Source organism: Carcharhinus amblyrhynchos, unplaced genomic scaffold, assembly GCF_965287045.1.
Source record: "Carcharhinus amblyrhynchos unplaced genomic scaffold, sCarAmb.v2.hapA scaffold_52, whole genome shotgun sequence".
Taxonomy (NCBI): Eukaryota; Metazoa; Chordata; class Chondrichthyes; order Carcharhiniformes; family Carcharhinidae; genus Carcharhinus; species Carcharhinus amblyrhynchos.
Window position 1 is genome coordinate 1,824,168 of NW_027649793.1, and position 26,215 is coordinate 1,850,382.

The following is a 26,215-nucleotide window of genomic DNA, read 5'->3' on the forward strand; positions in this document are numbered from 1 at the left end:
GTGCTGCAGTCCCTTCACCACTTGCTGGCAAACGTAGGCAGTTTCTTCCCGGCCCCAATAGATTTCCTAGCTACTTCCTTCTTCTTCATATTGTGTTTTCTTGGCTTTTATTGAGCTTACCGCTTCTTATTTAGATTAGGATCGTGAACTTTCACCTCATTTTCTATTTGCTATACTCCTCGGTGAAAGTTTATCCAACTCTTATTTTCTTCACTTTTGCTACTTCTTCTCCTGTGGCTCGTCTTACTTTCTGACTGATTACAGCTTTATCGTTTGTTTGTTGTTTATTGCTAGAAACTTCCATGGAACTTCTCATTAGAATACAAAAACACTGGACAAAACTGAGTCTCGTTGCCTTCAGCTCTTCATTTAGTCTCCTGGGAACCATTGGTGCTTTCTTTCTAGAGAATCTTTCACAGCCTGCTCTGAGTCTGATGTTGCTTTTTGAGGGCTTATTACCTCCTCCGATCCCCAGTATTGCTTCTTCTTTGAGGTCTTAATTTCCTCAGCTGAAGTCTTGCGTTGCTTACGGACCCCCTTTTTTTTCCTCCAGAGTTGCCCTCTCTCTGGGGTCACCTCTGTTTTTCCTATCCCTTGTCCTTCCAGAGGTTGTTGCATTAAATGTTGTACAACTTTAAATGCATTACTTCTTTAAATGCATTACTGCCTTAAGACTGTGGTAATCTATTTTCTCCAAAGGCTGTTGTAGTTCAGACGTAGTTGCCTTGCCTTTGCAGGTGTACCTTGCAACAAATATATCAGTGAAGGTACAGAACGTCTTTTTATTTACTCTCTAAGCTGCAGCATTGCTTTCCAGTGAGGGCCAGTCATTTCCCTTCAAATACTTTTTAAACTAATTTCTCTATTTAAATCAGGTTGGGGACTCTCCCATAGTCCATGCTACATTGCCCTGTAATGTCCCAAGATGTGTGGGTTAGGGGATCTGCAGGGTAAATATGTGGGGTTACAGGAGAGGCCCTGGGTGGGATCCTCTGTCAGGGAGCTGGTGCAGGCTCTATGGGCTGAATGGCCTCTTTCTGCACTGCAGGGATTCTATGATGAGGATCCCTCGGTGCAGGCATTTTTCCTCTCTCCCCCTGGCCTTCCTTCAGGTTCTATTCCCATCGGGAGATTTATAAATCTCAGTTTCTCCTTTCCTGCTCTTTTCAGCCATCTGGATTTGTCCAACTGAAGATCTTTGCTTTCCATTTCCAGTTCCTCCTTTCTAAATCTGAAACGGTTTTCTTCGAGTTGCATCTTTTTAGTTCAAAACTCCTGCCCGTTCTCTTTTTCCAGTTTCCCTTCAGCTCAAGTTTTACTTCTCTTGCGCCTGAAGGCTAATCACTCCCCATTTTAATTTCTAACTATATATCTGACTAAATCTCTTTACTCACTGGACACACGTTGGGTTTGGTACTTTGACTGCCCCTCACTGACTAGCACCAGCTCAACAACTCTGTGTCACAGAGTCTATTCACTGAGATTATTCTCCCAAAAATCAGATGGGTGTCCCTCTTTTCCAGCTTTAATCAAACAGGGTACTCACAGGTAGGCCGTGCCATTCACTCAATTCCATCTTATCACCAATACGTTACGTTATTTTGTGAGTCTAGCCTCTGGAATTGTCAAGAGAGTCTTCAGGCTTTGATAGGCACAAGTTGGTATTTATTGATAACCAGAATTAGGAGGTTTTGCCATGTGAGGCTGCCCTGCTGCAGAGCTCCAGTCTTCACATTCTTACCACATGGCTCCCAAAGTATACTGCCTTAGAGAGGCCTCCAGCCTCTAGGGTGATCACTCACCCTCAGGAACCATTGGTCGCTCAAGTCAGATGACCCTCTTCTGCTGTCCTGTCTTAAAGAGACAGACAGCACATGCACAACAACACATACAGCACATGTGCAAAAGCAAAGGGAATTGTCACAAAAGTAACACTGACTGAGGCATCTTTTTTTGGGAAAGTCTTCTATTTTATTCTTTCACTGGACTTGGGTCTTTTCGGCTGGACCAGCATTTATTGCCCCTTGAGAAGGTGGTGGCTCCTGAACCGCTGCAGTCCCTGTGATGTAGGTACATCCACGCTGCTGTAAGGGAAGGAGGGAGCTCCAGATTTTGGCAGTGAAGGAACGGCGATATATTTCAAAGCAATGGTGAGTGGGAACTTCTAGGTGGCGGTGTTCCCAGATTCCTGCTACCCTTGCCCTTCTAGATGGCCATGGTCATGGGTTTGGGAGATGCTGCCGAAGGAACCTTGATGCATCTTTGCAGATGGTACACATGGCTGACAGTATGAGTTCTCCCTGTTATGTATTGTAAGCCAATGCATCTCTGTGTAGTGTGTCACATGATTCAGTGGTGACATCTTCTGAGGCAGTTGGGAGATTTTCCATTCAGCTTAGAGTGTTGAACTTTCCCTTGCAGTTCATTGTAGTGCCGATTTCAGCCAGAAGATGGTGATGTCGAGCTGTACGAAGATCAGTAAAGTTTAACAGTGCAGTGTCGCCTCCTGCTGCTGGATACCTGGAACTGTGTGTGTGTTAACACTGGGTGAGTTTGTATTTGTGTGTGTGTGTGTGTTTGTATGTGTCTGTGTTAACACTGGGTGAGTTTGTATTTGTGTGTGTGAGTGAGATGGGTGTGTTTGTATGTGTCTGTGTTAACACTGGGTGAATTTGTATGTGTGTGTGAGTGAGATGGGTGAGTTTGTATGTGTCTGTGTTAACACTGGGTGAATTTGTATTTGTGTGTGTGTGTGTGAGTGAGTATGTATGTGTCTGTGTTAACACTGGGTGAGTTTGTATTTGTGTGTGTGTGTGTGTGTGTGTTTGTATGTGTCTGTGTTAACACTGGGTGAGTTTGTATGTGTGTGTGTGAGTGAGATGGGTGAGTTTGTATGTGTCTGTGTTAACACTGGGTGAGTTTGTATGTGTGTGTGAGTGAGATGGGTGAGTTTGTGTGTGTCTGTGTTAACACTGGGTGAGTTTGTATGTGTGTGTGTGTGAGGTGGGTGAGTTTGTATGTGTCTGTGTTAACACTGGGTGAGTTTGTATGTGTGTGTGTGTGAAATGGGTGAGTTTGTATGTGTCTGTGTTAACACTGGGTGAGTTTGTATGTGCATGTGTGTGTGTGTGAGATGGGTGAGTTTGTATGTGTCTGTGTTAACACTGGGTGAGTTTGTATGTGTATGTGTGTGTGAATGAGATGGGTGAGTTTGTATGTGTCTGTGTTAACACTGGGTGAGTTTGTATGTGTCTGTGTTAACACTGGGTGAGTTTGTATGTGTATGTGTCTGTGTTAACACTGGGTGAGTTTGTATGTGTCTGTGTTAACACTGGGTGAGTTTGTGTATGTGTGTGTTTGAGATGGGTGAGTTTGTATGTGTCTGTGTTAACACTGGGTGAGTTTGTGTGTGTGTGTGTGTGTGTGAGATGGGTGAGTTTGTATGTGTCTGTGTGTGTGTGTGAGATGGGTGAGTTTGTATGTGTCTGTGTTAACACTGGGTGAGTTTGTGTGTGTGTGTGAGGTGGGTGAGTTTGTGTGTGTGTGTGTGTTTATGTGTGTGTTTTGGGAGTGGCAGGAGGCTGCGTTAGGACAAAAAAACGGGGTCAATATGAAAGAGAAATGTCACAGTCTAAAGTTATTGAACTCCGGAAGGCTGTAAAGTGCCTAATTGAAAGATGAGGTGTTTGTGTTGGCCTTCACTGGAGCATTGCAGAAGATGTGGAGATGTCGGCGTTAGACTGAGGTAAACACAGTAAGAAGTCTCACAACATCAGGTTAAAGTCCAACAGGTTTATTTGGTAGCACAAATCACTAGCTTTTGGAGCACTGCCCCTTCATCAGGGATGACATCGGGGATATCCTTTTATGTTTTGCTGAGTTTTATTGTGAGATACAATGGGATCCAGGTGAATATCATTCTTTGCCTGGACACTATTAAAAAAGTAGTGCGGGAAGGAGTAAAAAGAACATTTGTTAGTTTTTATTGTTCTGGAATGATGACAGAGTCTGTGACCCAGAATTCCGTTGTTTGGAAATGGGGCATGCTGGAGTTTCTCCTGATATTCTGAAATTATGAGCAGAAGTAACATTTTTCAACCACAAGCCCTCTTCCCCTTCACCACAACCGAAATACTGCCAGTTACACTTCTTACCCCTGTCCATGATTACAAATCACCTTGAACTGGAATGAAAAGCCCTTTAGTGTAGCAGCAAGATACTGTTTGTAATCTCCCCTACTTGATGTATAAATTCATCCCACTATGGTGAAATTTGAACTCAACAAATAAAAAAATCTGGAACTAAAGGTCTAATGTTGACCTTGAAACCATTGTCTTTTGTAGAGAATCCACCTGGTTTACAAATGTCCTTCAGGGCCTGGTCTGGCCTACATGTGACTCCAACTTCACGGAAATATAGTTGACTCTGGTCAGTGGATAGGCATATGGATAACATTGGAATAGTTTAGGTTAGAGGGTCATTAGATTCGTTCTACTGGTCGGCGCAACATCGAGGGCCGAAGGGCCTGTACTGAGCTGTAATGTTCTATGTTCTATGACTCTCTGAAGGGGCAGTTAGGAATGGGCCCATGCCCCGTAAAATGAATTTTAAAATCTCTCCCAATCCTTTAAGATGGACTTGGGCTTCATCGGCAGTTGTGATTGTGACCCACGAGTATTTTATTTGCCTCAACAATTTTTTATTGTTTTCAATGCTCACAACTCCTTTTGACCCCTTGGAAGAAGGATGAGGTAGAATGGTGGAGATAAAAGGAGGAAGTAACTGCCTGAAGGGAGGTCTCTAACCTTATAACTCTGCAAAGGGAAGGAGAAAGAGCTTCACCAGTGACATGATTTTTTTTACCACTGCATGAGGTAGAGGATTAAACACTTGGACATCTGGAGCATCGAGATGGCTGGCAGTGTTCAAAAACCCTGCATGCACCTGTCACCAGGTTGAAGCAAAGCAGACTCTAAATTGAGATCAGGAAGGCCTGTGTACCAGGAGGATAACAATTCTTCTGGGAATCTACTGATGACCACAAAATCAATGTCAATTGTCAGAAAAACCCACCTCATTTACTAATGTCTTTTGGGAAGGAAATCTGTCATCCTTGCCTGATTTGGCCGACATGTGACTCCAGAGCCACAGCAACGTGGTTGACTCTCAACTGCCCTCCGAGGGTAACTAGGGATGGGCAATAAATGCTGCCCAGTCAGCGACGCCCACGAATAAAATGAATTTAAAAAAAATTTTCTTTTACCCTAGATGAGTTCTTCCCTAAACTCAACATTTGGCTGATCATTTTCTGGGTGGTTGCAGGCCTCGTGATTACAGGTATTGCTGTCGATATAATGATTCACAGAAAAGAAGATTAAAAAGATTGAAGGCAAGAGTGCAAGTAATGTTTTAACATTGTTGGGTCTTCAAAACATGAATGTAAATTGTAAAGTGACGGCAGATTTCACCCTCAGTCAGGCACTGCAGTTTGCCTACGCCGCAACAGTTCCACAGCAGACGCCATTTCCCTGGCCCTGCACTCAACCCTGGGACACCTAGATAACAAGGACACTGAGATCAGACTCCTATTTGTTGACTAAGCTCAGTCTTCAACGCTATTATTCCAAAAACTCATCTCCAAACTCCATGGCCCGGGCCTCAGTTCCTCCCTCTGTGACTGGATCCTGAACTTCCGAACTCACAGACCACAATCAGTAAGGATAGGCAACAACACCTCCTCCACGATCATCCTCAACACCGGTGCCCCACAAGGCTGTGTTCTTAGCCCTCACTATACTCCTAAGACAGTGTGTGGCCAAATTCCCCTTCAATTTGATTTTCAAGTTTGCTGACGACACCACCGTAGTGAGTCGGATCTCAAACACTGATGAGACAGAATACAGGAATGAGATAGAGAATCTGGTGAACTGGCGCAGCAACAATAATCTCTCCCTCAATGTCAACAAAATGAAGGAGATTGTCATCGACTTCAGGAAGCGTAAAAGAGAACCTGCTGTTGTCTGCATCAATAGGGACAAAGTAGAAAGGGTCAAGAGCTTCAAGTTTTCAAGTGTCCAGATCACCAACAACCTGTCCTGGTCCCTCCTTGCTGACACTAGTTAAGAAAACTCATCAACGCCTCTACTTTCTCAGAAGACTAAGAAAATTTGGCATGTCAGCTACGACTCTCAGCATCTTTTACAGATGCACCATAGAAAACATTCTTTCTGGTTGTGTCACAGCTTGGTATGGCTCATGCTCTGCCCAAGACCGCAATGATCCATCACGCGAACCAGCCCAAACCATCACGAGAACCAGTCTCCCACCCATTGACTCTGTCTACACTTTCTGCTGCCTCGGCAAAGCAGCATAATTAAGGACCCCACACACCCAGACATTCTCTTTTCCACCTTCTCCCCTCGGGAAAAAGGCACAAAAGTCTGAGATGAAGTACCGACCGACTCGAGGAGAGCTTCTTCCCTGCTGCTGTCAGACTTTTGAATGGGTTTACCGTGCATCAAATTGATCTTTCTCTACACTTAGCAATGACCATAACACAATATTTTGCACTCTCTTGTTTCCTTCTCTATGAATGGTATGTTTTGTCTGTATAACGTGCGAGGAACAATACTTTTCACTGTGTGATAATACATGTGACAATAATAAATCAAATACAATTAAATCATAATCAAATAACAATTATAGAGTCATAGAGGTTTACAGCATGAAAACAGGCCCTTCGGCCTAACTTGTCCATATCGCCCTTTCTTTTAAAAACCCCTAAACAAATCCCAATTGCCTGCATTTGGCCTATATCCCTCTATACCCATCGTACCCATGTAACTATCTAAATGTTTTTTAAAAGATAAAATTGTACCTGCCTCTACTACTAGCTCTGGCAGCTTATTCCAGACACTCACCACCTCTTGTGTGAAAAAATTACCCCCTCTGGACACTTTTGTATCTCTCCCCTCTCACCTTAAACTTATGCCCTCTAGTTTTAGACTGCCCTACCTTTTGAAAAGATATTGACTATCTACCTTGTCTATGCCCCTCATTATTTTATAGACCTCTATAAGGTCACCCCTCAGCATTCTACGCTTCAGAAAAAAAAGTCCAAGTATATTCAGCCTCTCCTTATAACTCAATCCATCAAGTCCCGGTAGCATCTTAGTAAATCTTTTCTGCACTCTTTCTAGTTTAATAATATCCTTTCTATAACAGGGTGACCAGAATTGCACACAGTATTCCAAGTATGGCCTTACAACTTCAACAAGACATTCCAACTCCTATATTCAATATTCTGACCAATGAAACCAAGCATGCCGAATGCTTTCTTCACCACTCTGTCCACCTGTGACTCCACTTTCAAGGAGCTATGAGCATGCACCCCGAGATCTCTTTGTTCTGTAACACTCCCCAACACCCTACCATTAACTGAGTAAATCCTACCCTGTTTCAATCTACCAAAACGCATCACCTCACATTTGCCTAAATTAAACTCCATCTGCCATTCGTCATCTCACTGGCCCAATTGATCAAGATCCCGCTGCACTCAGTGGAGATAACCTTCCTCACTGTCCACCATGCCACCAATCTTGGTATCATCTGCAAACTTACTAACCATGCTCCTATATTCTCATCCAAATCATTAATATAAATGACAACTAGCAGTGGATCCAGCCCTGATCCCTGAGGCACATCACTGGTCACAGGCCTCCAGTTTGAAAAACAACTCTCTACAATCATCCTCTGGCTTCTGTCAAGAAGCCAATTTTGTATCATTTAGATACCTCAACCTGGATCCTGTGAGATTTAACTTTATGCAACAATCTACCATGCGGTACCTTGCTAAAGTCCATGTCGACAAATTGAATTCTAACTATGGGAGAAATATTGGGGTGGCACAGTGGTTGGCACTGCTGTCACACAGCACCAGGGACCCAGATTCGCTTCCCGGCTTGGATCACTGTCTATATGGAGCTATCACGTTCTCCCCGTGTCTGGATGGGATTCCTCCGGGTGCTGTGATTTCTTCCCACAGTCCAAAGATGTGGGAGTTAGGTGGATTGGCCATCCTAAATTGTCCATTAGTGTCAGGGAGATTAGCAGGATAAATATGTGGGTTTACAGGGATAGGGACTTGGTGGGATCATTGTCCTGGAGCCTCGATGGGCTGAATGGCCTCCTTCTGCTATAGGGATTCCATGTCATCATCCAAACCTTAGGTTGGATTAGAAAAAAACGTGCTGAGAAGGTGGAACTTTAATTTAATGTGTGCAAGCAGAATTTAATCATGATGCTGCTACTCGTATAATGGTCTAATTAACTCAGCAGGTCTGGCAGCATCTGTGGAGAGAGAAACAGAGTTAACATTTTGAGACCCTTCTACAGAATGACAGATCTGTGAAAAATCACTTGGACTCAATGTTAACTCTGTTTCTCTCCACAGTTGCTGCCTGGGTTTAACCAGCGTTTAAAGTTAAAGTTTATTTATTAGTCAGAAGTAAGGCTTACATTAACACTGCAATGAAGTTACTGTGAAATTCCTTTAGTTGCCACAGTCTGGCGCTTGTTCGGGTCAATGCGTCTAACCAGCACGTCTTTCAGAATGTGGGAGGAAACCCATGCAGACACGGGAGAATGTGCAAGCAGACACACAGACAGTGACCCAAGATGGGAATAAAACCTGGCTTCCTGGCACTGTGAGGCAGCAGTGCTAACCAGTGTGTCACCACGATTTTCTGTTCCAATGTCCGGTCTATAGGTATCCGGTAGTGACCTGATCCATTAGTCAGCAGTCACATCATTCTCAGCAGCTTCAGGAAGGAGGCATTTCCACACAAGACCCACATTTAAACCTCTTGAACCTGATGCTCCAAAGGGTCCACATTAGACCATTCCCTGTTCTTATCTTTCTCCGCCATCCCCACACCTGCTCACTTCCCCATCTTAGGAGGTTTTCCGACAGGAAGGAAGATTATTACCTGAATGGTGGAAGTTTAGGAAAAGAGGAAATGCAATGGGTGTCATGGTGGAACAGTCACTGAAGGTTGGCACACCAATACAACAGGCAGTGAGGAAAACTAATGGCATCCTGGCCTTCATAGCAAGAGGATTTGAGTGTAGGAGTAAGGATGTCTTGCTGCAGTTATACTGGGCCTTGGTGAGGCCACACCTTGAGTATTGTGTGAAGTTTTGGTCTCTTAGTCTGAAGAAGGACATTCTTGCTATTGACGGAGTCCAGCGAAGGTTCACCAGGCTGATTTCTGGACTGACATGTGAAGAGAGACTGGATCGACTGGGCTTGTACTCACTGGAGCTTAGAAGAACAAGAGGGGATCTCACAGAAATATATACAATCCTGATGGGACTGAACAAGCGAGATGCAGGTAAAATGTTTCCGAAGTTGGGAAAGTCCAGAACTAGTGGGGTCACAGTCTAAGAATAAGGGGTAAGCCATTCAGGACTGAGCTGAGGATGAACTTCTTCACTCAGAGAATCGTGAACCTGTGGAAAGCTCCACCACAGAAAGCTTTTGGGGCCAGTTCATTAGATATGTTCAAGAGGGAGCTGGATGTGTCCCTTGCAGCTAAAGGGATCAAGGGGTAGGGAGGAAAAGCGGGAGTGGGATACTGAAAGTGCATATTCAGCCATGATCATATTGAATGGTGGTGCAGGCTCGAGGGGCTGAATGGCCTACTCCTGCACCTATTTTCTATGTTGACAAACTGGAAATTAGCCGGTGAGCTTGGTGAGAATCCTGTTTCTTTCTGATCCCAGAGATTGGACATTCTAACAAACCACATCAATAAACAGGAAGCTGCGATTGATCCCTTGGGGATCAGGAACCTGGAAGCTCTCACTGTGCTTTATTTACATAAGAACATAAGAACATAAGAAATAGGAGCAGGAGTAGGCCATCTAGCCCTTTGAGCCTGCCCCGCCATTCAATAAGATCATGGCTGATCTGTCGTGGCTCAGTTCCACATTCCCGCCCTCTCCCCATAACCCTTAATCCCCTCTCTTATCAAAAACCCATCAACCCGCATCTTAAAAATATTTAGCGAGGTAGCCTCCACCACCTCAACGGGCAGAGAATTCCAGAGATTCACCACCCTTTGAGTGAAGAAGTTCTTCCTCAACTCTGTTCTAAACCGTCCCCCCTTTATCTTGAGGCTGTGCCCCCTAGTCCTACTGTCCTTTCTGAGCGGGAAGAGTCTCTCCACCTCTATCCTATCCATCCCATTCATCATCTTATATGTCTCAATGAGATCTCCCCTCATTCTTCTAAACTCTAACGAGTACAAGCCTAATTTATTCAGCCTCTCCTCATAGCTCAACCCCCTCAACTCCGGTATCAGCCTAGTAAACCTCCTCTGCACTCCCTCCAAGGCCAAAATATCTAAGTACGGCGACCAAAACTGCACGCAGTACTTCAGCTGCGGCCTCACCAATGCCCTATACAGCCGCAGCAAGACCTCCCTACTTTTATATTCAATCCCCCTCGCGATATTTAAGGAGGAAATCTTGAATAACCTCTTTTTCCAGCCCTCTGCCATGAATCCTGGTGGATCACTTTTCACCCAAGCCCTGGTGAGTCTCTTTAATTCTCTGCATTTTTTTTCTCCCAGTTTCTGTGATCCTGGATGTGGAAACAGTGAATCCCTGGCTCGAGGTGTCTGAGGATCTGAAGAGATTGAGATGGACACGGACTGGATGAAGTCTCCCTTCCATTAGAAAGAGGTTCACCTATTGGTCCTGTGTGCTGGGATCAGAGGGATTCACATCTGGGAGACATTACTGGGAAGTGGCGGTGGCAGGGAATCTGTTCTGGAGCCTGGGAATAGCGGCAGAGTCCATGGAAAGGTCAGACTGACACCGGACACCAGATTCTGGACCATTGGACAGACTGAGGAACTGTTTTATGTGAACTACTTCCCTTGATACATACTGTCTGTCAGTCACATCCCCAGGAAAGTGGGCATGCACCTCAGTTATCAGTCTGGCACAATTTCATTTTTCAGTGTGGATACAAAGACCCATCTTCATGCCATCACTGGGAATAAATTCACCCAGAAACTTTATTCTTTTTTTGAACCTTGGGATGAAAATCAGTGGCTGGGAATCTGCTCTGGATCTGGACTGGATCTATAAAAGGGGCGGGGCCTCAAATTGGTCATATCATCCCTGACATCACAATAATTTGACCCAGTGATTAGGGTCAGGGGCAGAGGTCAGAGGTTGGGGGTTAGAAACCACCATTGCCAACAGGTTGTCACTAAATGTGTCATTTAATTGGCAAATAGTAAAATCCCAATCAGACTGTAAATAAAAACAAGACAAATAGAAATGTCAGAGGATTCAAATAAAAAGTAAATTAAATATCTTGTGTCTCTCCCTCCTTCATTTACTCCCTGCTCCAGTCAGTCAAACCACCCAGTCCCATCCTCCATCTCTTACCCTGTTTCCCACTCGGTAGCTGGGATTTCTTCCCCGTTTCCATTTCTCACTCTGCTCCCAGAACACCAAAGCCTGAGACAGAAATCCAAATATGGAGGGATGGAAACGCTGCATTTCCCTGAGATGCATTTCTCTTCATCTCTCTCACTTCAAGCTGACCCTTCCCCAAGTTTATGCTGAGCCTCTTTTTCCATACTCCCTCTAGGCTTAATACCAACACACTTCTTCAACACAGGGTTAAGACTTCCCCTCTCTCCAGCCATTCCCACTGTACAACCTTCGAGGGACTTTCGCCTTCCATGGACTTTTACCCTACTCGTTTGCATTCAATTACTCTCTTTCAGCCCTCTCATTCTGTTCTCCTTTCTACGAGTGGATGGGAAATAGACTAGTGTGAAATAATAATTCCTGCTGTATTGCTGTGGACCTCATCAAGAAATCAGCAAGCTGAAGGTGTTCACCAGCTTAGTAACATCAATACGGAAAGGTGTTCGGATCAGGAAGTGCTAAATGTGAAAATGGCTTCCAGGCAGCCGGAGGAAAATTGGACTGAGGAGGCAATCTGTCCCATTTGTCTCGATTTCTTCACCGATCTGGTTTCACTGGAGTGTGGACACAAGCTCTGTCACTCCTGTATCACCCAGTGTTAGGAAAAGAAGGAGATAAACTCCTGCCCAGAGTGTAGACTGGGAGTTTCCAGAAAAAAAATCTCAGGATTAATCGGACCTTGGCGAATCTGGCCGAGAAATCTCAGCAATTAAATCTGAATTGGAAAGAAAAGGAAAGTAAACTTCACTGTGAGAAACATCAGGAAGAACTGAAGCTGTTTTGTGAAACTGACAAGGAATTGATCTGTCTGATGCGTAGAGATTCACAGGAACACAGAGAGCACCACTGCATCCAAAGCTGTTGAAATCTACAAGGTAAAAGGGAACAGATTTGATCACCAGATTATTTGACACATTTTCAGGGCCGAACACTTCTATTTTCTGATTTTCTCTCCCAATCCCAGAATGGGGTGAAATCTTCCTTAGATTCTCTCACACAGAAGAAACCGACGGTTGTAGAATTGGAGCAGTGGCAGAAACAGAAGATTCCCCAAATTAGGGTAAGATTTGAGCTTCAAAATTTAAATCCGTTCTTTCCTGTAGAAAAATATTTGTAATATTCCATTTGTTAGGAACAGTTGAGCAGTCTGCAGAGCCACATCACATCTGAGTTCAACAAAATGCACCAGATTCTCACTAAGAAAGAGCAATGTTTACTAAGAGATCTCAGGAGACAAGAGGGAAAAATTCTAAAACCAACAGAGGACAACCTTTCTGAAATTCAGAAGAACTTAAATTCTATTCAGGAGAATCTCTCAAAGTTGGGGAAACAGTTGGAAGAAAAAGACAGAGTGATATTTCTGAAGGTGAGAGATTATATTTCAATTTGATTCAGTGAAAGTGCAGTCACAGCACGATCTACATGAGTTTCCTCCCATCCTACTTTATTTCCCCCTTTCAATATATCTTTCTGTTCCTTTCTCCCTCATGTGTTTATCTAGCTTCTTAAATCTGTTTGCACCTTTCATCTCCATGGATGAAATCCTGATAGGTTTCATTCTAGAGTCTTAAAAGAAGTGGCTAATGAGATAGTTGATACATTGGTTTTATTTCTCTTGTATTCAGGGAAGGTGCCATTCGATTGGAAGATAGCAAAAATAACTCCTTCATTGACAAAGGCAGGTAGACAGAAAGGAGGTAACTACAGGTCAATAGCTTAGCATCTGGCAAAGGGAAAATGGTACCACATAAAGGTTATTTTAGAAAATAAGAACTCAGTCCAGGGAGTAGCATATTGGCATGGATAGAAGATTGGATTGCTAGCAGGAAGCAGAGAGTAGATATGAATGGGTCTTTTTCTAGTCAGCGGTATGTAATATGGTATGCCACAAGGATCAGTGCTGGGACCTCAACCATTTACTATATATATAAATGATTTGGAGGAAGGGACAGATGGCATGGTAGCTAAATTTGCTGATGACACAAAAATATCTTGAAATATAAGTTGTGAGGAGGTAGCTACAAACTGGCATACATGAATGGGAAAAATCTGGCAAATGCATTATAATGAGGGCAAATATGAAATTATCCATTTAACAAGAAGAATAAAAAGGAAGCTTATTATCTAAATGGTTAGAAATTATAGAGCTATGAGATTCAGAATCTGCATATCCCTGTGCATGAATCACAAAAAGTAATTAGTATACAGGTACAGCAAGTAATTAGAATTGTTCATAGAAAGTTATTATTGATGGTGAGAGGGATTAGTTACAAAAATAGGGAGGTTATGCTCCAGTTATATACAGCATGGGTGCAATCACATGTGGACTACTATGTATAGTATTGGTCTCTTTATTTAAGGAAAGATGAGGCCGCAGCTGGAGTACTGTGTGCAGTTTTGGTCGCCGCACTTACGCAAGGATATTTTGGCCTTGGAGGGGGTGCAGAGGAGGTTTACTAGGCTGATACCGGAGTTGAGGGAGTTGAACTATGAGGAGAGGCTGAATAAACTAGGCTTGTACTCGTTAGAGTTTAGAAGAATGAGGGGAGATCTCATTGATACATATAAGATGATGAATGGGATGGATAGGATAGAGGTGGAGAGGCTCTTCCCGCTCAGAAAGGACACTAGGACTAGAGGGCACAGCCTCAAGATAAAGGGGGGGTGGTTTAGAACGGAGTTGAGGAGGAACTTCTTCACTCAAAGGGTGGTGAATCTCTGGAATTCTCTGCCCATTGAAGTGGTGGAGGCTACCTCGCTAAATATTTTTAAGACGTGGGTTGATAAGTTTTTGATAGGCGAGGGGATTAAGGGTTATGGAGAGAGGGCGGGAATGTGGAACTGAGCCACGACAGATCAGCCATGATCTTATTGAATGGCGGAGCAGGCTCGAAGGGCTAGATGGCCTACTCCTGCTCCTATTTCCTATGTTCTTATGTAAGTAGCAGTTCAGAGAACGCTGACTAAACTAATACCAGGAATGGGCAAGTTATCTTATGCAGAGAGTTTGAACAGACTAGGCTTGCATCCACTGGAATTTAGAAGTGTAAGAGGTGACTTAATTGAAACCTTAAAATCCTGAGTGGATGCAGAGAGGATGTTTCTCCTGTTGCAGGAGGATCTAGGCCAATGGGTCATGTTTTAAAAATAAGATGTTATTTATTCCTTTCAGACAGAGATGATATTTCTCTCTCAGAAATCCATGTGTCTTTGGAACTTTCTTCCTCACACGGCAATGGGAGCAGAGTCTTCAAATATTTTTAAGCAGGGTGAGGTAGATTCTTGATTAACAAGGGGGTGAAAGGTTATTGGGGGATTAGGTAAGACTGTGTGTTTGTGGTTACAATCAGATCAGTTATTAGTTTATCGAGTGGCAGAGCAGGCTTGAGGGGTAGATTCCTGCTCCTAATTTGAACATTCTATATCTCAGCCCCTTTCCCAGTCTGCCTCTTTCCCCACTCTCTCTCTCCCACTCACCCCCACTTCCCTTTTACACTCAGTCTCACCCCCTCATCTCTTTCCATCTTAGTCTCTGCCACCCTCCCACTCAGCCTCTCTCCTCCCCACTCCCCTCTCCCACTCTATGTATGTCTCTCCCTCTGGCCCCATTTCCCACACACTCTCTCCCCCTTTCCCATTGCCTAAACTCTCTACCCCTCTTTAGCACTCAATCTCAGTTTCTCTCTCTCTCTCTCTATCCTGTTTCTCTCTGTCTCTTTCCCCCTTTTCTTTCTGTCTCTCTACCCCCCATATCTCCCTTCCCCCTCTCCTGCTCTGTCTGATGTGCTTCCTCACCAGGCTCCGCCCTCAGCTACAGACCCCACCTCTAGATTACAAATTCCACCGGTGTTTCTTTTTCTCTCTCGGTGTTTATTTCTCTCTCGGTGCTTGTTTTTCTCTCTCTCGGTGTTTATTTCTCTCTCGGTGTTTATTTCTCTCTCGGTGTTTATTTTTCTCTCTCTCGGTGTTTATTTTTCTCTCTCGGTGTTTATTTCTCTCTCGGTGCTTGTTTTTCTCTCTCTCGGTGTTTATTTTTCTCTCTCGGTGTTTATTTCTCTCTCGGTGTTTATTTTTCTCTCTCTTGGTGTTTATTTCTTTCGGTGTTTATTTCTCTCTCGGTGTTTATTTTTCTCTCTCTTGGTGTTTATTTCTTTCGGTGTTTATTTCTCTCCCTTGGTGTTTATTTCTCTCTCACAGTGTTTGTTTCTCTCTCAGTGTTTATTTTTCTCTCTCGGTGTTTATTTTTCTCTCTGTGTTTATTTTTCTCTCGGTGTTTATTTTTCTCTCTCTCGGTGTTTGTTTCTCTCTCGGTGTTTGTTTCTCTCTCGGTGTTTGTTTCTCTCTCGGTGTTTGTTTCTCTCTCGGTGTTTCTCTCTCTCTCGGTGTTTCTCTCTCTCTCAGTGTTTGTTTCTCTCTCTCTCGGTGTTTGTTTCTCTCTTGGTGTTTCTCTCTCTCTCGGTGTTTCTCTCTCTCTCGGTGTTTGTTTCTCTCTCTCGGTGTTTATTTCTCTCTCTCGGTGTTTGTTTCTCTCTCGGTGTTTCTCTCTCTCTCGGTGTTTATTTCTCTCTCTCGGTATTTGTTTTTCTCTTGGTGTTTATTTCTCTCTCTCGGTGTTTGTTTTTCTCTCGGTGTTTATTTCTCTCTCTCGGTGTTTATTTCTCTCTCTCGGTGTTTGTTTCTCTCTCGGTGTTTGTTTCTCTCTCGGTGTTTGTTTTTCTCTCTCGGTGTTTGTTTCTCTCTCTCGGTGTTTGTTTTTCTCTCTTGGTGTTTGTTTCTCTCTTGGTGTTTGTTTTTCTCTCTTGGTGTTTGTTTCTCTCTTGGTGTTTGTTTTTCTCTCTCGGTGTTTGTTTCTCTCTCTCTCGGTGTTTGTTCTCTCTCGGTGTTTATTTCTCTCTCTCTGTTTATTTTTCTCTGTCTCGGTGTTTGTTTTTCTCTCTCTTGATATTTGTTTCTCTCTCCCTCTCTCTCTCACTCGGTGTTTGTTTCTCTCTCTCTCGGTGTTTGTTCTCTCTCGGTGTTTATTTCTCTCTCTGTGTTTATTTTTCTCTGTCTCGGTGTTTGTTTTTCTCTCTCTTGATATTTATTTCTCTCTCCCTCTCTCTCTCTCGGTGTTTATTTCTCTTTCTCAGTGTTTTTTTCTCTCTCTCTGACTCCACTTCTCCCAGGCATTCTTAAACATCCCCAAAGTCTTGGATTAGCGAGAGGCCCAACATGGCGGTGGCAGGGGAGGAGGTGGGCCGTCTGGGGGAGGAGGTGGGCCGTCTGGGGGAGGAGGTGGGCAGTCTGGTGGAGAGGGTGGTATGTCCCATTTGTCTCAATTTCCTCAGAGACCCGCAAACACTGCAATGTGGACACAATGTCTGTATCCGCTGTCTCTATGACTTCCCTCCTTACCGTCCCGAGTCTATGTGGCAGTTCTTAGACTTTGATGAAGACGAGGTTCACTCATCTCACATTGTGCTACGTCATCTCTTCTTTCCTCGCGCTTTCTATAATTGGTCAGGGAGATTCTGCCCCATTTGTTTTCAGAATTTTGAGTACAGACTGATCAGGCAAAATTCAACCTTAAAGAAGCTGAGCAGGAAAGCTGCAGAATTGAAGCTCAGTCCGACAGGCAGGGAGAGTAAAGGCCACTGTGAGGAACACCATGAGGAGCTGGAGCTGTTTTGTGAAGCTGATAATGATCTGCTGTGTGCCAGCTGTCAGTCTGAGGGAAAACACAAAGACCATTCCATCCTGCCCATTTACCCAACTGTGCCTGTGCCCCAGGTAAGCACACATCTCAGCACCACCTCGTCATTTACTCTGTCACACTCTCCTACTCTTTAACAAATTTATTTCCTCATTTTTCACTCCCAGAGCCGCGATAAGGCATCTAGATGCTTCCGTTATTGCAAGCTGAGGAAATGGAGGATTCGAGAAATGGAGCAGAAGCAGTTAGAGGAGATTTTCCAAGTCAGGGTAAGGGCTCCGTGCGCTGATTTTCTGGGATCCTGATTCATTTATCACAGGGACAGTAATTATGTTTCACATTTCATTTGGTAGGAATGGTCGAGCAGTCTGCAGACCCACATCACATCCGAGTTCAAGAAAATGCACCAGATTCTCACTCAGAAAGAGCAGCATTTACTCAGAGATCTCAGGGAAGAAGAGGAGAAAATTCAAGAATCAATGGAGAAAAACCTTCGAGAGATTCAGGAGGAATTAAGTAGGATTCAAGATGATCTGACATTCTTTGAAAAGCAGATGGAACAAAAAGACAGCAAGAAGCAGATGGGAGAAGAATACTGCAAGAGATTACTGAAGGTGAGGCAATATATTTTCAGTCTAGTTCAGTAAAAACCATATAGAGATTTCCCAACTATTCAGAACTGATTTAAACTGACAGGCCAATCCAGTTCTTCTGTGGAGTGGGAGTCACTGTCAGATTGCCTCTCCAATCCTGCTTCTGCCTGAGACTGGAACTCCACATTTATCACCCAGCTTTATAATCCAGTCCTGCTGAGAATTGTCAGGGGCCTTCAGCGCAATGCAAGATCAGGGGAAGTTAAGGCACGATCATTTTGATGGCACCAACTGCTATGATGCAGTAAGCTTAAATACTATGAAAAACCAGGGGAGAAGGCAAGTGGGTGAGGGGATAGGATGATTCAGGGTAGAGGTTATTCAGAGAGCAGTCGAGGAGTGAGGGAAGTCAGTTTGATAGTCAGGAGAGTGAATCCGATTCATCTGAAGTTGCCCACTTCAAATCAGAGTTGCAGAGGTTTTCACGTGCAGGGTTAAGTGGGGCTTGTTTCTATCAGAGTTTAGCAGAGAGAGGGGTGACCTGATTAAATGATATTGAGAAGGTGAATCCATTGACAAATTGCTAAACTGCAGAAGGAGACCATTTGGCCCATCGAGTCTTCGCCAGATCACCAAAAGGGCATCTTATTTACGTCCAGCCCATCCTCATAACTCCTTGCAGAAAGAATGGCTAATCCACCTAACCTGCAGCTCTTTGAACTGTGGGAGGAAACTGGAGCATCTGTTGGAAACCCACAAAGACATGGGGAGAATGTACAAACGCCACACAGACAGTGACCCGAGGCTGGAATTGAAGCTTGGTCCCTGGTGCTGGGAGACAGCAGTGCTAACCACTGTGCCACCAGATGGACATTAACTCTGGGTAAGCCCAGAACTAGGGAGCACTGTTTTAAAATTAGGGGCCACCCTTGGAGGGCAGAATTGAGAAATTTTACCACCTGGCTGTGCCTGGAAATCAGTGTGGTGAGCTGGGAAAATACTGTGCGATGCTAAAAATCTAATTTGTGCCTGGTGTGAAATAGTTTGCAACCTTTCGGCCTCTTTTTACTGGCGCAAACTGCTTCATACCCAGAAAGGATGTGATGCTAATTACCATGAAGTTGACTGGATTTCAATGTCATTAGGGAGTTTTCCTCCTTCCTCGTCCACGTCCTTTTCCTCCTCCTCGTCATCCTCCTCCTTGACATCCTCCTCCTCCTCCTCGTCATCCTCCTCCTTGACATCCTCCTCCTCCTCATCCTCCTCCTCGTCATCCTCCTCCTCCTCCTCGTCATTCTCCTCCTCGTCATTCTCCTCCTCATCATCCTCCTCCTTGTCGTCATCCTCCTCTCCTCGTCATCGTCCTCCTCCTCCTCGTCATCCTCCTCCTTCTCCTCGTCATCGTCCTCCTCCTCCTCGTCATCCTCCTCCCCCTCGTCATCCTCCTCCTCCTTGACATCCTCCTCCTCCTCCTCCTCCTCCTCGTCATCCTCCTCCTCCTCCTCGTCATCCTCCTCCTCCTCCTCGTCATCCTCCTCCCCCTCGTCATCCTCCTCCCCCTCGTCATCCTCCTCCTCCTCGTCATCCTCCTCCTCCTCCTCGTCATCCTCCTCCTCCTCCTCGTCATCCTCCTCCCCCTCGTCATCCTCCTCCTCCTCGTCATCCTCCTCCTTCTCCTCGTCATCGTCCTCCTCCTCCTCCTCCTCGTCATCCTCCTCCTCCTCCTCGTCATCCTCCTCCTCCTCCTCGTCATCCTCCTCCCCCTCGTCATCCTCCTCCTCATCATCCTCCTCCTCCTCATCATCCTCCTCCTCCTCATCATCCTCCTCCTCCTCATCATCCTCCTCCTCCTCGTCATCCTCCTCCTTCTCCTCGTCATCGTCCTCCTCCTCCTCCTCCTCGTCATCCTCCTCCTCCTCCTCGTCATCCTCCTCCTCCTCCTCGTCATCCTCCTCCCCCTCGTCATCCTCCTCCTCATCATCCTCCTCCTCCTCATCATCCTCCTCCCCCTCGTCATCCTCCTCCTCATCATCCTCCTCCTCCTCGTCATCCTCCTCCTCATCATCCTCCTCCTCCTCCTCCTCGTCATCCTCCTCCTCGTCATCCTCCTCCTCATCATCCTCCTCCTCCTCGTCCTCGTCATCCTCCTCCTCCTCCTCCTCGTCATCCTCCTCCTCCTCCTCGTCATCCTCCTCCTCCTCCTCGTCATCCTCCTCCTCGTCATCCTCCTCCTCATCATCCTCCTCCTCCTCGTCCTCGTCATCCTCCTCCTCCTCGTCATCCTCCTCCTCATCCTCCTCCTCCTCCTCCTCGTCATCCTCCTCCTCCTCCTCGTCATCCTCCTCCCCCTCGTCATCCTCCTCCTCCTCCTCGTCATCCTCCTCCCCCTCGTCATCCTCCTCCTCATCATCCTCCTCCTCCTCGTCCTCGTCATCCTCCTCCTCCTCCTCCTCCTCCTCCTTCTCCTTCTCCTCCTCATCATCCTCCTCCTCCTCCTCCTCCTCCTCCTCCTTCTCCTCCTCGTCCTCCCCCTTGTCGTGCTCCTCGTCCGCACCATTACCACTACTCCTACTCCCAACTAATGGTCATGATGGAGAGCTCTGAGGGTTGGGCCACTTTGGAATACTCTGTGTTGGAAGGTAGTGGAGGTGAGGTCACTGAATATTTTTCAGGTGGGACAAAACCAGAAAATGCTGGAAAATCACAGATTTGAAATGTTGGCTGTATTCTCTCTCCCTATAGATGCTGCCAAACCATAGAACCATAGAAAATTACAGCTCAGAAACAGGCTTTTTGGCCCTTCTTGTCTGTGCCGAACCATTTTTTGCCTGGTCCCACTGACCTGCACTTGGACCATATCCCTCCACACCCCTCTCATCCATGAACCCGTCCAAGTTTTCCTTTAAATGTTAAAAGTGACCCCGCATTTACCACTTTATCTGGCAGCTCATTCCACACTCCCACCACTCTCTGTGTGAAGAAGCCCCCCCCTAATATTCCCTTTAAACTTTTCACCCTTAACCCATGTCCTCTAGTTTTTTTCTCCCCTAGCTTCAGTGGAAAATTCCTGCTTGCATTCACTCTATCTACACCCATCAAAGTCTTATACACCTCTATCAAATCTCCCCTCATTCTTCTACGCTCCAGGGAATAAAGTCCTAACCTATTCAATCTCTCTCTGTAACTCAGCTTCTCAAGTCCCGGCAACATCCTCGTGAACCTTCTCTGCACTCTTTCAACCTTATTTACATCCTTCCCGTAACTAGGTGACCAAAACTGTACACAATACTCTAAATTCAGTCTCACCAATGCCTTATATAACCTTACCATAACACTCCAACTTTTATATTCGATACTCCAATTTCTAAAGGTCAATGTACCAAAAGCATTCTTTACAACCCTATCCACCTGTGACGTCACTTTTAGGGAATTCTGTACCTGTATTCCCAGATCCCTCTGCTCAACTGCACTCTTCAGAGTCCTACCATTTACCCTGTACGTTCTCCTTTGGTTTGCCCTTCCAAAGTGCAATATCTCACACTTGTCAGCATTAAATTCCATTTGCCATTTTTCAGCCCATTTTTCTAGTTGGTCCAAATCCCTCTGCAAGCTTTGAAAACCTTCCTCACTGTCCACTACACCTCCAATCTTTGTATCATCAGCGAATTTGCTGATTCAATTTACCACATTATCATTCAGATCATTGATATAGATGACAAACAACAATGGACCCAACACCAATCCCTGTGGCACACCACAGGTCACGGGCCTCCACTCAGAGAAGCAATTCTCCACAACCACTTTCTGGCTTCTTCCATTGAGCCAGTGTCTAATCCAGTTTACTACCTCCCCATGTATACCCAGCGACTGAACCTTCCTGTCTAACCTCCCATGAGGAACCTTATCAAACCTGCTGAGATGTTCCAGCATTTTGTCTTTTTTCACGTTCCAGCATCCACCGTATTTTGCTTTTATTTTCAGGATGGGGGTAGATTTTTGACAGGCAAACCAATCAAGTGTTTTTGTGGGTAGTTGGGAAATGTGGAACTCAACACAAACAGATCAATTATGATCTTATTCAATGGTGAAGCAGGCTCAAGGGGCCGAATGGCCTACTTCTACTCCTATTTGGTATGTTCGTAATTGTCCTTCAGGAGTTGAAACTTCCTGGGCAACTTCTGTGCATGGGCACTCCTGGGAGGTCCTCCAGCACATCATCTGGGATGCCTTTGGAATACATTAGATGCCTCTGGCAAATCGAAAATCTGGGCCATTGTTTTGTTTATTCTGGGCTCTCCATGTGCTATTAGCTGCCAGAGGGAGTGTTTGAGGCAGGGACATTGACAATATTTAAAAGGCAGATGGACAGATACATAGATAGGAAAGGTTTAGAGGGACATGGGCCATATGCAGGCAAATGGGGTTAGCTTAGATGGGCACTTGTTTTGTATTGACCAGCTTCTGTGTCGTAGAGTTCTACAATTAGCACCAAACCTATTGGCCTCCAACAATATCTACAGAATCTCAGAATGGGGCAATGTGATATTAACACTTTTTTTGGTTATAATATTTCAAGTTTAATATTACTTTACAAACACACTTTGCATTTTATGTGTGGTTAGTGTGTGGATGTGTCTGGTACGTTGGACAGAATGTTAGTGAAATGCTCTGGATCGTGGAGTGAGTGCAGTGGGTCAAAACTCAGTTGTTTCTGCAGCAGGCTCTGCCGTGGCTGTTTAATTCAAGCATGGTATTAACACCAGCATATACCTTCTGGATTTCCTGAACGTTGACGGTGCAGATGTAAGGAAGGATTTGTTTCTATCAGCTGAATTTTACACTGAGGATAGTAGTTCGCCCCATTGTGTAAATACAAGTACAATAAATTAGGCTTGTACTCGTTAGAGTTTAGAAGAATGAGGGGAGATCTCATTGAGACGTATAAGATGATGAATGGGATGGATAGGATAGAGGTGGAGAGACTCTTCCCGCTCAGAAAGGATAGTAGGACTAGGGGGCACAGCCTCAAGATAAAGGGGGGGGCGGTTTAGAACGGAGTTAAGGAGAAACTTCTTCACTCAAAGGGTGGTGAATCTCTGGAATTCTCTGCCCATTGAAGTGGTGGAGGCTACCTCGCTAAATATTTTTAAGACGCGGGTTGATGGGTTTTTGATAAGAGAAGGGATTAAGGGTTATGGGGAGAGGGCGGGAATGTGGAACTGAGCCACGACAGATCAGCCATGATCGTATTGAATGACGGGGCAGGCTCGAAGGGCTAGTTGGCCTACTCCTGCTCCTATTTCTTATGTCCTTATGTAAAAGCCAGTTCGTGCTTGGCCGTATTGTTCTGCAGCCATTGAATGTTTGATAGCAATGAGGTCTTCCCTAACCCCAGAGAGAGCCTGGCTTGGAGCTGCCAACCAGTTGGAATCCTTGGCCACAGTTGAGACTGCAGTGAATCTGAGAGGAAGGTATTCAGGGTTATAAGCTTCCTAAACTCACGTGGCAACACCTGAGCCAATCACAGTTGACCTGCTAACTGCTTTTGCTCCTGTAGTATAAATTGTTGAGATTGTTTGAAATTTGACATTCTTATGTTTGTCCTGATGAATGCAAGATTAAAATCTTCAAGATCTCTCCTTTTTCATCAAGATCCCAGTTCTATGCCACCAAGTAACTATTGATATTGATTTGATTTCCATTATCAGACCAGAATAACTTTGATCAACTATATCCTATCCTTACTGGCTTTTAAATGAATTTGGTGACAATTCTGCTGCCTGTTTTTTGAATGTGTTCTCCATGTTATTATAATATGTTACCGTACAGGGACAGGACATTCTGCCAGACAGATGTTTTTGCATTTTTGTGATGTGAGCATTGCCAGTGATGCTAACATTTATTGCCTAATTGCCTTGAGAAGTTGGCAGTTCATGTAATGTGGTCAACTTTGATCTGTAACCTCATGGCCTGGCACATCACCTTGTCTTAGATCCCATAGACTTTTATTTTTGTGATCAGACTGCCATGTGGCACCTTATCAAAATCCTTGCTGAAAGTACGAAATGCACTGCCCTCCTCAAAAATTTCAATCATGTCAGTCACAACCTTCCTTTAACAAATCCATCTGACTTAATCCGTGTCTTTGTGAAGAATAAACGTCCCTCATAATGTTTTCCAATAATTTTTCCGCAATGGAGGTCAGGGTGACTGACCTGTAACTATTTGGTTATCTCTTTCTCCCTTTCCAAACAATTTCACAATGTCAGCTAACCTCCAGCCCTTGGACACCACACACAGTCACGGGATTAGAGCCACTGCTTTTCATTCCTAGACTAAAGACCCCTAGACTGTTAAATCTTTCCTGTTCATTGTTCCCTGTGTGTTGGTATAATTCCAGGAAATCTTCTTGTGCTTCTCTATCCTTTTGGTAGCATCTTTTTTCTATCTCTTTGTGTATAGCACTGAGAATTGTGAATTGTAGCAATGTAATTTCTGCTGCCTGGATATAAATTACCACTTTCTGTCAACTTAAATTTCTGTTTCATTTCCTTCAGGGGAGACTTCGTCATCACGACAGGTAGGACATGCTCTGTACTGGGGCGAAATAAACTAATTAGAGGGGGGGACGGTGCAGGGGTTGGGGAAATTACAAAATCTAAAGTAAAGGAGAGGATACGTGAGCAGTTTAATGTTGAGGATGTTACACTAATTAAAGGAGTAGGGGGCACGTGAGAGGCTAGTAGTGTTTCTACAAATAAGGTCCAGAGAAAGGCTGGTATAAAGACACTTTACCTGAATGCACGAAGCATTTGAAACAAAGTAAACGAGCTGATGGCACAAATCAGCACAAATGGGTATGATCTAGTGGCCATTACGGAAATAAGGTTGCAGGGTGACCGGGATGGGGAACTGAATATCCAGTGGTATCAGACATTTAGGAAGAATAGACAGGAGGAAAAAGGAGGTGGGGTAGCTCTGTTAATAAAGGATAATATCAGGGCAGTAGTAAGAGAAGATATAGGGTCCAAAGAGCAAAACGTGGAATTGTTGTGGGTGGAGATAAGGTATGGTAAGGGGAGAAAGTCACTGGTGGGTGTGGTCTATAGGCCCCCCAAATAATAATTTTGAAGTGGGGCGGGCTATAAACAAGAAATGATACATGCAGAAACGGAACGGCGATAATTATGGGGGATTTTAATCTGCATATTGATGGGTTGACCCAAGTCAGACGCAGTGGGCTTGAGGAAGAGTTCTTGGAATGCTGTCGGGATAGTTTCCTTGAACAGTATGTAACGGAACCTACGGGGGAGCAAGCTATCTTAGATCTGGTACTGTGTAACGAGGCAGGTAGAATTAGGGATCTTCTTGTGAGGGATCCTCTTGGGATGAGTGATCATAGTATGGTTGAATTTCTGATGCAGATGGAGGATGAGAAAGTAGGGTCCCAAACCTGTGTCCTCTGTGAGGGGAGTATGATAAGATGAGGGCGGAATTGGCGAATGTAGATTGGGAGCGCAGATTGGTTGGTAGGACAGCTGAGGAACAGTGGAGGATTTTTAAGGAGATTTTTTTCGGTACTGAGCAGAAATATATTCCAGTGGTAAAGAAGGACTGTAAGAAAAGGGATAACCAGCAGTGGTTATCAAAGAAAATAAAGGAGAGTATTAAATTAAAAGCCGATGCGTACAGAGCAGCTAAAAATAGTGGGGAATTAGAAGATTGGGAAAGATTTAAAAAACAACAAAGAATGACTAAGAAGGCGATAAAGAAAGGAAAGACAGAGTATGAAGCTAATCTAGCTCAAAATATAAAAAATGATAGTAAAAGTTTTTACAAATATATAAAGAAGAGGAGGCTGGCTAGAGTGAATGTTGGACCCTTGGAGGACGAGAGGGGGAATTTAGCAGTGGGTAACGAGGAAATGGCTGAGATTTTAAATAATTTTTTTGTGTCAGTCTTCACGGAAGAGGACACAAATAACTTACCGAATATTAAAGATAGAGGGATGGTAGGAGATGAGGTCCTTAATTACTGTCACTCAAGAGGTAGTGCTTGGTGGACTAAAGGGACTGAAGGTAGACAAGTCCCCAGGACCGGATGGAATGCATCCCAAGGTTCTGAAAGAAATGGAAGAAGTAATAGCAGATGCCTTAATAATTATTTATCAAAATTCGCTGGGCTCTGGGGAAGTGCCAGAGGATTGGAAAACAGCTAATGTTACGCCGCTGTTTAAAAAAGGTAGCAGACAAAAGGCAGGGAATTATAGGCTGGTTAGCTTAACATCTGTAGTTGGAAAAATGCAAGAATCCATCATTAAAGAAGAAATAGCAAGACACCTAGAAAAGAATGGTTTGATCAAGCAGACGCAGCACAGATTTGTTAAGGGGAAGTCGTGTTTAACAAATTTATTGGATTT

General features: G+C 44.5%; 1 protein-coding gene across 1 annotated transcript in view; it reads left to right on the forward strand.

Moving 5' to 3' along the window:
- LOC145337552 (uncharacterized) overlaps positions 1 to 26,215 on the forward strand; it is a 54,561-nt gene that overhangs the window by 18,665 nt on the left and 9,681 nt on the right. The window contains exons 7-12 of the mRNA XM_080182344.1: positions 11,161 to 11,202; positions 12,331 to 12,386; positions 12,644 to 12,877; positions 17,041 to 17,280; positions 17,371 to 17,472; positions 17,557 to 17,817. Of these exons, the coding sequence (XP_080038470.1) occupies positions 11,161 to 11,202; positions 12,331 to 12,386; positions 12,644 to 12,877; positions 17,041 to 17,280; positions 17,371 to 17,472; positions 17,557 to 17,817 (935 nt within the window). The remainder of the gene's footprint in view (positions 1 to 11,160; positions 11,203 to 12,330; positions 12,387 to 12,643; positions 12,878 to 17,040; positions 17,281 to 17,370; positions 17,473 to 17,556; positions 17,818 to 26,215) is intronic.